This window comes from Arvicola amphibius, chromosome 10 (genome assembly GCF_903992535.2).
Source record: "Arvicola amphibius chromosome 10, mArvAmp1.2, whole genome shotgun sequence".
NCBI lineage: Eukaryota > Metazoa > Chordata > Mammalia > Rodentia > Cricetidae > Arvicola > Arvicola amphibius.
The window spans coordinates 97,713,760-97,725,606 of NC_052056.1; the positions used below are offsets into that span (position 1 = coordinate 97,713,760).

General features: G+C 48.2%; 1 protein-coding gene across 5 annotated transcripts in view; it reads left to right on the forward strand.

The window, feature by feature from the left end:
* Sun1 (Sad1 and UNC84 domain containing 1) overlaps positions 1-10,080 on the forward strand; it is a 48,709-nt gene extending 38,629 nt beyond the window's left edge. For all 5 annotated transcript variants that reach the window (XM_038344950.2, XM_038344952.2, XM_038344953.2 and 2 more), the window contains 6 exons: positions 766-1,020; positions 1,456-1,540; positions 4,517-4,632; positions 6,554-6,721; positions 8,313-8,405; positions 8,681-10,080. In XM_038344950.2, coding sequence (XP_038200878.1) covers positions 766-1,020; positions 1,456-1,540; positions 4,517-4,632; positions 6,554-6,721; positions 8,313-8,405; positions 8,681-8,794 — 831 coding nt within the window. In that variant the 3' untranslated portion in view covers positions 8,795-10,080. The remainder of the gene's footprint in view (positions 1-765; positions 1,021-1,455; positions 1,541-4,516; positions 4,633-6,553; positions 6,722-8,312; positions 8,406-8,680) is intronic.
* Positions 10,081-11,847: the final 1,767 nt, after the last annotated feature.

The window sequence follows — 11,847 nt, forward strand, 5'->3', positions numbered from 1 at the left end:
GCCGGTAGGAGGAGAGATGACGGGTGGGAACAACAAAGTGTATGGGCAGGAATCTCTCCTACTTGCTGGTTAAAATGCACGCCCCCTCACTACATACACGTCCTGGGTGCTGGCTGGTGGGCTGGCAGGCCTGCAGTCTTTGCTAGTATCCAGTTACAGATGTACTCTGGTGTATTGTCTTCTGGAAATGAGCAGGGGTGGGCAGGGATCAGGTAGTCGTGGGAGACTGAGGAAGGAAGACTACATAGTGGGGCCATTTGTGGGGACAGAGAACAGGATTGAGGGTATGGAGCCCTGCCAGCTTTGTGGTAGTGGATGCCTTTCCTGTGCTTTGCCCCTTGATTGCTTCCATGGGAAACAAAAGAAGTTTATATATAGTACGTAGGGACCCAGTCAGCCTCCTGTCTGACTACACCTCAAGCTGTTTATAGGAGCAGTGAGGAGAGGGGCCTGCCCATGCCTCAGCTATGGAACTCTGTGGCGGGGACTGCTGAGTAGACTCAGTGGAGATCAGAAAACCCAGCTCCCCTTTCTATAGTTCACTGTATAAATGGCTTTCATACAGTGTGCTCCAGTCCATTTCTAGTTGGTTTAGAAGGTGCCAGTAGTTTGGGAAGAATCCTTACATTTAATATGAAGGGGACAGTTACGTCACAGTTGTGTCCTGTATTGCAGAGATGTACTTCTGGAGTACCTGAGGCTGTGTTGGAGCAGTTTGCTACTGTAGTGCCCCACACTTATCTGTTCTTTTCTCCATCTCATCAGGCTGATGCCCGCATCCAGGAGACTGTGAGACTCATGTTCTCTGAGGATCAGCATGGCAGCTCCCTTGAGTGGCTATTGGAGAAGCTTTCTTCTCGGTTTGTGAGCAAGGATGAGCTGCAGGTGCTTTTACGTGACCTTGAGCTGAAGGTGCTGCAGAATATTACACATCACATCACAGTGACAGGACAGGCCCCGACATCTGAGGCCATCCTGTCTGCCATGAACAAGGCAGGGATTTCAGGAATCACGGAAGCGGTGAGTAAGCAGATAGGTTCAGCCTCTACAATAGACACATGGTTACATGGGTGTCAGTGTTCTGAGAACACAGTGTACCTAGCTTTGCCACAGATGATGCACTACTTCTGCCGTCATTTGGAAGCACTGCTTAGCTTTGCATTCAACTGAATCCTTTTGTTCCAAGAGCTCCATATACCAGTTTGCGTTTATGTAGCTTCCAGCCGTATGCAGTTTCCCTCCCACCCCCACCCCCATTCATGGTGACAGTGCCCAGGACACCTGGCTCTCATACCTGCTGTGAACTGTGCCCTAGTGTTGGGGGCCTGGCCCCATCCCACCCATTTATTGGCCATGGCTGAAGTATAGCATGCTTGTGTTCCCTGAGCATAGGCATTTGAGGTCCCTGGCCTTTGCTTGCATCGTTAACCGTCATTCTTTCTTTTGGCCTGCTAGCAAGCGCACATCATTGTAAATAATGCCCTGAAGCTGTACTCCCAAGACAAGACTGGAATGGTGGACTTTGCTCTGGAGTCTGGAGGTGAGTAACCGACAAATGAGTCTAGCGTGATCATGAAAAGCCAGACCAGGAATTTGGGTGCGCCTACAGGACAGTGTCACACTTTTTTTTCCTCCTCCCAATATAGGGTTTCTCTGTATAGCCCTAGCTGTCCTTGATCTCACTCTGTAGAGCAGGGTGGCCTCAGGCCCAGAGATCCCCTGCCTTTGCCTCTCGAATGCTGAGGTTAACGGTGTATGCCACCACTGCAGGCTACTGACACATTTTTAGTATGACGATAGAGTATTACTCTGACTGAGGCCCAAGTGTTCATTCTTTCTGGGAAGTTGCCCATTGGGTGTGTGTAACCTGAGCCTGCCTATTTACAGCTCTTACCCAGGCCCAGCCCCGAGTGTTAGAACTGAGGTTTGGTTGCTGAGACTGAGTGCATAGCAGGACGAGAGCTGCCTTGCTTCCACAAAGCATGCTCTTTCGTGGTAGGGAGGTCACAACCACAGAGCCCTCACATATGTAGTGGGCTTGGGATTACATACCTGAATGAGGTCTGTGAGCCCTTTCTGGAAATGTGAGAATGTGAACCTCACTGGGAAGTGTGGGCAGCTCAGGAGGCTCCACTAAACAAGCCATGCAGAAATGACTTTCTGAACTCTAAAAATAGGAATTGCAGGTCAGATGCAGACTGACCCCATCTCTTAAAGAATGAGCAGTTTTTAAACCCCCAGAGGAGTGTGGTGGAGACATTGTGACCCAACTTGAGCAGCCTGTGCTATGGGTGGCCATAAGCCTGGCTGCCATCGCTGCCATCACATAATCTGAATCTCAGTGTGGCCTGAGCCTCTATTTAGTGTGGGAACAGCCAGTTTCTTAGGCTGGGTGAAGTTAACAGGGTTGCTCATGCTTCTTAAGGAGCCCGTGGTCTAAATGACTCTTAAAAAAACCAAACAAACTGATTTTAGTTTTATATTGTGAAATGAAGTGATGTCAGACTCTATTTTTAGATCAGAGGCATTGAATGATGTTTTAGGCATGCTGTTTGGGTTAGCAGCTATCACTTGTTCTGGGGCCATGTTGGAGCTTATGAATTTGTGTCACCAGCTTAAATCCCCTGAAGCCCCAGGAAGTTGCACTAACAGCCGTTCTTAGAGTGGGGGAAGATGTTGAAGAAGTTGGTCTTAGGAGCTTAGGTCTTCATTTGCAGCATCGAAGCCATGTTATCTGCCTGCTCTAGTTCTCCTGCCCCTCCTCTGCACATGTCAGAGGCAGCACTGAAGCGTGACTGCAGTAGTAGGATTGCATTTGCTCTGAGGGCTGGGACCTGCTGTGTATATCTGCGAAACTTTCCAATTCTTTTTTTTCTCTCATTTTTGCATTTTCTGTTATTTTATGTGTATGAGTGTTTTACTGCATCTATGTATGTGCCACATACCTGGTGACTGGAGATCCAAAGAGGGCATCAGGTCCCCTGAAACTGGAATTATGGATGGTTATGAGCCACCATGTGGGTGTTGAGTACAAGAATAACAAGTACTTTTAATTGCTGAGTCATTTCTCCAGCATTGACTGCTCAGTTCTTATTTCTTATTAGTATCAATGTCCTGTCTGCTTTCTCCCTGGAAGGGCAGAATGTTTGTTCCCTCCGAGCCACTCCTCTCCCAGTGCTTTTGGTTAGTGGCATTTGTCATAACATCCCCTCCTGTTGACCAGTTAGGCAGCCTCTGAAGGTTCCCTGCCCCCACCACCAGTGCTTGTGGGACTCTTGACCCTTACTTAGGAAAATATGAACAAAGCTTTGAGAGCCACTGTCCCTAGTAGTCATACACTCAGACACTTGTTGTTAAGGCATCAGATGAACTGATATCAAAGACAATCTGAATAAAAAGTTGAGTGCTCTCTCTATGCAGTGAGTGGTTCAAGTGGCTGTTGGGGGCTTCTAAGACGAGAGGAGAAAGGATGCTGGGTGTTTGCACTGTGAGGTGTGAGGCTGTGCTGAGTTCTTGAGGTATGCTCAGCCTGATCCCAGTACATGTACCATTCCCAGAGGCGTGGAGATGATGATGGGTGTGTGTGACTCTTCAGAATTTATTTTACGGGTATGAGTAATTTTTGTGTTTTTATATGTCAGTTAAAAAATAAATGCAGGGGCTGGGAAGATGGCTCAAGTAAATTGAGAGTCAGAATTTAATTTGAAAACCCACATAAATTCTGGGTAAGCATAGCAGCCCTATAATATCATTGGTTGGAAGGCAGAGACAAGATGCCCAGAACAAGTGAGACTAGCCAAAATCTGTGAATTCTGGGTTCAGTTGAAAGATAGGCCTCGATGAATAAGGTGGTGGGTGACCGAAGACTGCCATTGTCAGCTTTCGGCCTCTCACCCATACCTGCACTTATGCAGATAAGAAGAAAAAAAAGTCTAGTTTTTAACCAAAATATAGGGCTGATCTTAGAGTTCAAGGTTCTTTTTACAAGTAAAGCAGGTGCTGTTAAAAGCACTTTGGTGCAGGAGTGCTGGGGCCTAGAGAGATTGCTCAGTGGTTAAGAGCACTGGCTGCTTTTCCAGAGGTCCTGGGTTTGATTCCCAGCACCCATATGGTGGCTCACAACCGTCTATAACTCCAATTCCAGAGGATCCAAAGCCCTCTTTTTGTCTCTGTGGGTATCAGGCATGCATGTGGTGCACAAACATTCATGCAAGCAAAATATCCATCCATACATGTAAATTTTAAAAAAAAGGCACTGTTTGGGGCTAGAAAGGTGGGTCAATGGTTAAGATCGCTGGCTGTTCTTCCAGAGTACCCAGGTTTAATTCCTAGCACCCACATGGCAGCTCACAACTGCTTGTAACTCTAGTTCCAAGGAATCTTGCACCCTCAGATATACATGCACATGAAAGTAAATAAATCTTTAAAAAAAGAAAGAAAAGTGCTATTGGCCTCTAGTTTTGACTTCCCAGCATGTTGCCATAAGATGTAACACAAAAGTGTCCCTGTGTTCCAGGTGGCAGCATCCTGAGTACTCGGTGCTCTGAGACCTACGAGACCAAGACGGCACTGCTGAGCCTGTTTGGGATCCCACTGTGGTACTTCTCACAGTCACCTCGTGTGGTGATCCAGGTAAGTTGTTGTCCTTAGGGCCTTGCACCTTAGGCCACTCTGCATTTCTCAGCCCCTCGGGAGGGTAAAACGGGCACAGAGAACTGCTATGACCCTATTCTCTGTGTGCAGCCTCACTGGGGGCCGTGCTCCCAAGTTCACGTCTGTGTACTACTGGGTTGTGCTGTCCTCTCCATCTGATTTGAGACCCAGGTGGCATGAGGGTGCCTGGTCCTGCTGTGAGACCATACAGAGGGGAGCTGGAAAGAGCATCATAGGAGGGCCACAGGGGCCATCCTGGTTGCTTTCATGCCTGTGCTGTCATGATCCCTAGCAGACTGGGATCAGCCACCATGTCTCCAGACTTGGAGCATCTGCCTTATCTGCACTGCTGCTTCCCTGTAGCTTGCCTCACAGGTGAAAGGAAAACTTGGTCATGGGCACTCACCTACTTCAGCGTGCTGCCTTGCTCATAGTTTGAAGCAGTTTTCAGTACTTTTCTGTGAAGCCCCCAGTGTCTCCCTTTGACCTGTATACACAGGTCCAGCCTTTCCAAATTCAGGAAGTGGTGTATTACCAGCAAACTGGAGACTGCAGCCCACCCTACTTTCAAAGAATCTTCTAGCCCAGCCTTGGACTTCAGCTCTCTGTTAATTACAAATGACCTTGAATTTTTGATTCCAGGAATCTCCTTATCTGTAGCTTGGTGTCCACAGCCATCTGTGGCCCAAATGTTAATTGGGAAATGCCAAATTCAGGAAGGCGTATTATACTGTATGGCAATAAAAGAATATTATTCCAAGGTTTGGAACTGAGGAAAATTAAGACATCTGTCACCTTGAAATGTATCTGGCAAGAAGTGTTGACAGGTAACAGTATGTGGTCCTGGTAGTCATAACTGCAGGCTGATCTGAAGCACTCCCTGCCCTGGGCTTTGAGGTTTGACTGGCTGACACTGGGGCTTTTGTTTCTCCCATTCACCTGCATATAGACAGTGTATATATTTGGTTTTGTTTTGTTTTGTTTTTTTAAAGAAAAAAAAACTGGGAAGATATGATTTTTATCTTTTCATTTGTGCCTGTGGAGAATTAGAGGGCATCATAGATGTGACTGGTAGACAGCATGGTATAGACAGGCCCCTGTACTGTCCACTCCACTCTGCCTATCCCTTTGGTTGTTATGGAAGACTAGTTGCATTGGCAACTAGTTCCACACACTGGGTACACTATTGGGCATCTTGACCATCAACCTCTCTGCTTTTCCTGGAACTCAGTGTCCCAGTTCTGTGATCCAGACTTGATTCTGGTGACAAGCCCTGTTCTGAGCTACCTGGGACTGAGGTGGCCCAATACCAAAGGCCACCTTGTATAGACAGCACCCAGGTCTTTCTAACTTTTAAGATAGATAGATAGATAGATAGATAGATAGATAGATAGACAGATAGATAGATAGATAGATAGATAGATAGATTGATTATGCAGTATTCTGTTTGCATGTGTACCTACACCCCAGAAGAGGGCACCAGATCTCATTATAGATGGTTGTGAGCCACCATGTGGTTGCTGGGAATTGAACTCAGGACCTTTGAAAGAAGAGTCAGTGTTCTTAATGGCTGAACCATCTCTCCAGCCCCCAGTACCCAGGTCTTAACTGTTTTCCAAGATACTGGGCAGGGCCACCTCCTTTCAAGACCACCAGCATTTTTTGGTGACCGAGTGGCTGGCAAGGCTTCACGGGGAGGAAAAAGCATGTTGTCCCTGCAATCAAGGCTGCTGCCTTTGCAGCTTTGGTTTCCATGGCTGTGAGACTCAGGGTCAGGGAGAGTAAGTGACTTGGACACACAGAGGCTTCTGGTTTGCTCATGGCAGTTTGCGAAATCACTTTGCTTCTTATGAGTGGTTGAACTTGTCCCAGCCTAAGTACTACTGTTTTCTTTCCCTAGCCCGACATCTACCCAGGGAATTGCTGGGCATTCAAAGGCTCCCAGGGGTACCTGGTGGTGCGGTTGTCCATGAGGATCTACCCAACCACGTTCACCGTGGAACACATTCCAAAGACGCTGTCACCTACTGGTAACATCTCCAGTGCCCCCAGAGACTTCACAGTCTATGTGAGTGCACCACTGCTGGCTTCCTGGAAACAGCCTTCTCCTTTCTACCCTTCGAGACGTTTCATTTATCCAAAGGCTAATGTTCTGAGTGTTTTTTCCTGGGCAACCCTTGACCCTATTCCTTTACCCTAAGTCAGCATCAGAGGAATGTCATAATGCAGTAGTAGCATGGCAGTGTGTTTGTTGTTCAGTTCATGTACCCTGATAGCAGCTCGAGTTAGACATACTTGACTTTCGAGGATTGTAGTCATCACCTTCATCTGTCCACTTATGCTCTGACAGCTGTGAGGTACTGAAGTGGAAAATGCTAAAAGATAAAGTACATTTTCCTTTTGCATTGTTGGGCATGGAACCCAGGGCCTTATGCATGCTAGGCAGGTGTTCTACCACTGAGCCACACCCCAGCCCCTCACTGGGGGATTCTAAGCAGCGGCTCTACCACTGAACCACACCCCAGCCCCTCACTGGGGGATTCTAGGCAGGGGCTCTACCACTGAGCCACACCCCAGCCCCTCACTGGGGGATTCTAGGCAGGGGCTCTACCACTGAGCCACACCCCAGCTCCTCACTGGGGGATTCTAAGCAGCGGCTCTACCACTGAACCACACCCCAGCCCCTCACTGGGGGATTCTAGGCAGGGGCTCTACCACTGAGCCACACCCCAGCCCCTCACTGGGGGATTCTAGGCAGGTGCTCTACCACTGAGCCACACCCCAGCCCCTCACTGAGGATTCTAGGCAGGTGGTCTCCAATGGAACCACACCTCAGCCCCTCACTGATGAGTTCTAGGTAAAAGCTCTGCTAACTGAACTACAACACCAGCCCTTGAGGCACAGTCTTGCTGTGTATGCTCCTGAGGGCATAATTAAGGCCCTTTGGCAGTTGTGCACAGTGCTTGTTTGCCTGCTTTTCTCTCTCTCTCTCTCTCTCTCTCTCTCTCTCTCTCTCTCTCTCTCTCTCTCTCTCTCTCTCTCTCTCTCTCTCTGCCTCTCTGCCTCTCTGCCTCTGCCATGTTGCTCTCTTGAAGCTTCTGGAACTCACCACCTTCCTTAGTCACGTGTCACTGTCACAGAGTCCTGTTGTTGCTCTCCATTTTGTAGTTAGCACCTACTCACTGCCTGTGAAGCCCTTCTCATTATAAAGTCCTTTATATTTCCTCTAATGTAGAATACATCATTTTAAGCATTTTTAAATGACATGTGGAAGCTTCAGGGGTGGTCACTGTTACTCACTCCCAACAACTGTCTGTCCACAGAACTTCCCACTCTGCTTTAGCCTACCTGCTGCTCATATGCTGCTTGTTTCCCTTACTCGGGGCACCCAGAATCTGCACAAGAGTTCTTATGAGGGCATCTGGGCTTTGGGGGTACTGAGCATGATCATGGCCATCTTGAGCTGCCTCTGTGTGGCTGTGTGCAAGTTTCCCTAATGGGAGTAACCACACCTGCCCTTGGATAGTTGTGGGTTATAGAAGGCCAGTGACAGTGTACTTCTCCAGGGAGGGCCTCTCTCAGGGAAGATGACTTGTCACTCAGGGGAGCAGGGCTGGAGTGGTGACTCTGTTATCTCTGCTATAACATGATCATTGCAGGGACTGGAAACGGAGTATCAGGAAGAAGGGCAGCCTCTGGGACGGTTCACCTATGACCAGGAAGGGGACTCACTCCAGATGTTCCACACACTGGTAAGCACAAGGATCGTGCCTCCCTCATTCAAGTCTTTGTGGGGCAAGGCATGTGGAGAGGGTGGTGAGGATCAGCCATGGTCCAGCTCTGTGCCTCTCAGTAAAAGGTCAAACATGGCAGGCGGTCTATGCTCCCGAAAGTCCCAGCTACCTGCTAGGTTTAGTCACGGTGTGGCTGCATCTTATCTCATATCCCACAGGGCAAGGGATTGGTCAGGGGTGGGGTAAGAGGGATCTGATTGCTAATGCAAAATAACTTATTCCCTTGACTTCAGGAAAGGCCTGACCAAGCCTTCCAGATAGTAGAGCTCCGGGTTCTGTCCAACTGGGGCCACCCTGAGTACACCTGCCTCTACCGCTTCCGAGTCCATGGAGAACCTGCCCAGTAGAGCACTCCAGCCTTGTACATGTCTGTATATACCAAGACACCATAACACTGGAACCCTTTGGAGAAGAGTGCACGTGAGCATAGGAACTTGTCACCCTTCAATAAATGTGTGATGGCCATGAGGACACGTTGGGTCCTCTGAGGCTGTGCGTGTGTGCTCAGGGCCCAAAAGCCTGATGGGCTCTGTGGATTCATTTGAATGTATGGTTCTTAGACACTCCCTTTGATTTGGGGATTTGCTTCAATGCATAAAATCAGAAAACAGAATCTGGCAGGTTCTAGGTGCCTGACATGGAGGCCGAAAGCTCTGCATTGGCTCTCCTCTAGATGTCAGGAAGGTAAAGTCCCATTGGCCAAACCCACACATTTCTTTCAGGGAAAACTGCTGCTCCATCTTCATCTGACCTCTTCCAAGTTCCCTGGTGGGGAGAGGCTGGGTATGTCCAGGGCTGTCTGCTCTTAGCTGGGTCTCTTACCATTCCCCAGAGGGGAGTGGATTGGACTTTTGCTGAGGGCGTGACTCAACAGGGCAGTGGGGGTAGACATACTATAAATGGCGTTCTTGAGTCTTAGCTGGGCCATTACTGTGTTAGGCTCTGCTGAAGAGGGAACACTAAGGTGCCACCCTACCAGGTGGTGCTGATGACTGTCGCTCTTGGTCTTTCTCACAGCAGCACTTTGTGCTGCTCTTGGGTTTGCCTCTGCACCATTATTGAACCTTCTCACCTGACTGTTTATAATTTGGTTATAATTAATATTTAATATTTAGATTATTTTGTGAGACTTTATAACTGATCATCTGGACACTTGAAGTGTTCAAACGTTTTACATAAAGAATTGTTAAGTTTCAGGTTAGAAGGTCTTGGCAGAACACAAGCTCACTTGCTGGGGCTTGGAGTTGGGATTTAGTGCATGTCGCAGGCAGTCCTTGATACAGTGCCCCAAAGTAGCACATCCCACTCCGTAGGGTTAACGCCACTGCCCGTGTGGTCAGGTGATACGCACACATTTTGCATACTGCAGGTTACACGCAGAAGCAGAATTTCCTATATTAAACTAAATTGGGACTTGGGGGTGGAGATATTTTGAATATTTATTTTTAAAGATGCAAGATAGGACTTTGTGCAATGTATTTTTGTAAATGCTTTTCAGAACACTTGTCTTTGGTAGTACTTATACTGCCACCAAATTAAGATGCTATTGAGATGTTTAAATAAAAGAGTTATAATTTTTAAAAGTGCATGTGCTATTTCAAGTGAATAATAAAAGTGTGTATTTCTTTTCTCAGCTTGTCTTATCTCTGCCCATGTGGGTGGGGAGGGATTGTTAGGTTGTGTGTTCTGAGAGTTCCTGCTGAGTCCTGGAGGCATTCCCACTGCCCTCCAAAGTCTCCATCCTCTTCCTGCTTAGGGGAGTCTGCTCAGAGACAGTCCAGTCTAGAAGAGAGTGGGCACAAGGCCCTAGGTCTCATCTTTAGAGCACCATGCTCCACAGCCTGTCAAATATATTTTGGAGCATCTGTCATACCTTTTAACAGCTCTGTTTTCCACCATGTGTACAGAAGTGTCACACTGATTTGATATCTTCAGTTCATAGGCATTCCTGTTGTTAGATCTCTCTCTCTCTCTCCCCCTCAAACTCAGAGATCCACCTGCCTCTGCCTCCTGAGTGCTGAGATTAAAGATGTACACCACCACTGCCAGGCTTTTTGTTTCCTTTTATAAGAGTCCTGTTATCAGGGCTTTGCTCTCCTGATTTGGGTACCTGCTGTCAACTGGGATCTAAAAATATTAGAGAATGTCAGCCAGGAATGGTGTGTACTCCCAGCACTCAGGAGGCAGAGGCAGGTGGATCACTGTGAGTTCAAGTCCAGCCTGGTCTACACAGAAAGCTCCAGGGCAGCCAGCCAGAGCAACATAGTAGAGATACCGTTTGGGGGACAATTCCAGAAAGAATTTATAACAAATCGCACCACTCCATCCCATCCAGACAAGTCGTCCCTTGGTATCACACTCATGCTGCCTGCATCACTTGCCCCTTCGTCACCTAGCAAGTGTCTGGATCATCAGGTAGACTGACCTGGCATTGTATTGCTGTGCCCACGTGGCTCTTACTGAGCATAATCTGCCATCACAGAAGAGTGAGCATGGATTTGCTAATCTGTTATCATGCTTCCAGAATACACAGGAGTGTTTACATAAAATGCCAGTCCAACTGGGCTGGGATGCAGGCATAGAATCATTATAGTAAGGAAAGTTGAGGCAGGAGTTAAGGGCCAACTTGAGAAACTTTAGAGACCCGATTTCAAGGTAAATTGTAGCGCAGTGACTAAGCAAGAGTGGAGGCCCCAAATTTGATCTCCAGCACGCAAAATCATTTTTTTTAAAGGTTCTGTGTAGTGATCTGTAACCTGAGTCTTAAAGGATGCTGTCAGATGATGACACTCACCTTGTCTAACACCCACGCTCGCAGTCATCATGGCTAGGCCTCCCCTTCCCTGCCTGCAGTGACCTGCTTCAACCACAGCTAGGTCTTCTTGGTCTCTCTTGGTCTAGCCTGAGCATACTGTCCAGTTCCTGATGTCACTCAGGATGACTGCTGCCAGGGGGTGCACTGTTTTGTTTTTCCAGACAGGGTTTCCTCTGTAGCTTTGGTACCTGTCATGAAATTAGCTAGCTCTTGTAGACCAGGCTGGCCTCGAACTCAGAGAGATCCGCCTACCTCTGCTTCCCAAGTGCTGGGATTAAAGGCGTGTGCCACTACCGTTCGGCTCCCCAGCAGGTAGGTTTAAGGCAGGTCAAACGTCCTAAAATGTGTCCACGTGCTCAGGGCAATTTCAGGGCCGCATTGCGGCGTCCTCTGGCCCAGTTTACGTGCGCAGTCTACGCGGCTGGTAACATTATACAGTGACCGCACACCTACACACACACACACACACACACATCATTGTGCAGTGACCACACACAAACACACCCCACACTCGACTAGAGTGTAGCCCCGTCCAAGACCTTGGTCCCGCCCACTCTCGCGTGAATAGCACGTTTTTTCCGGGAC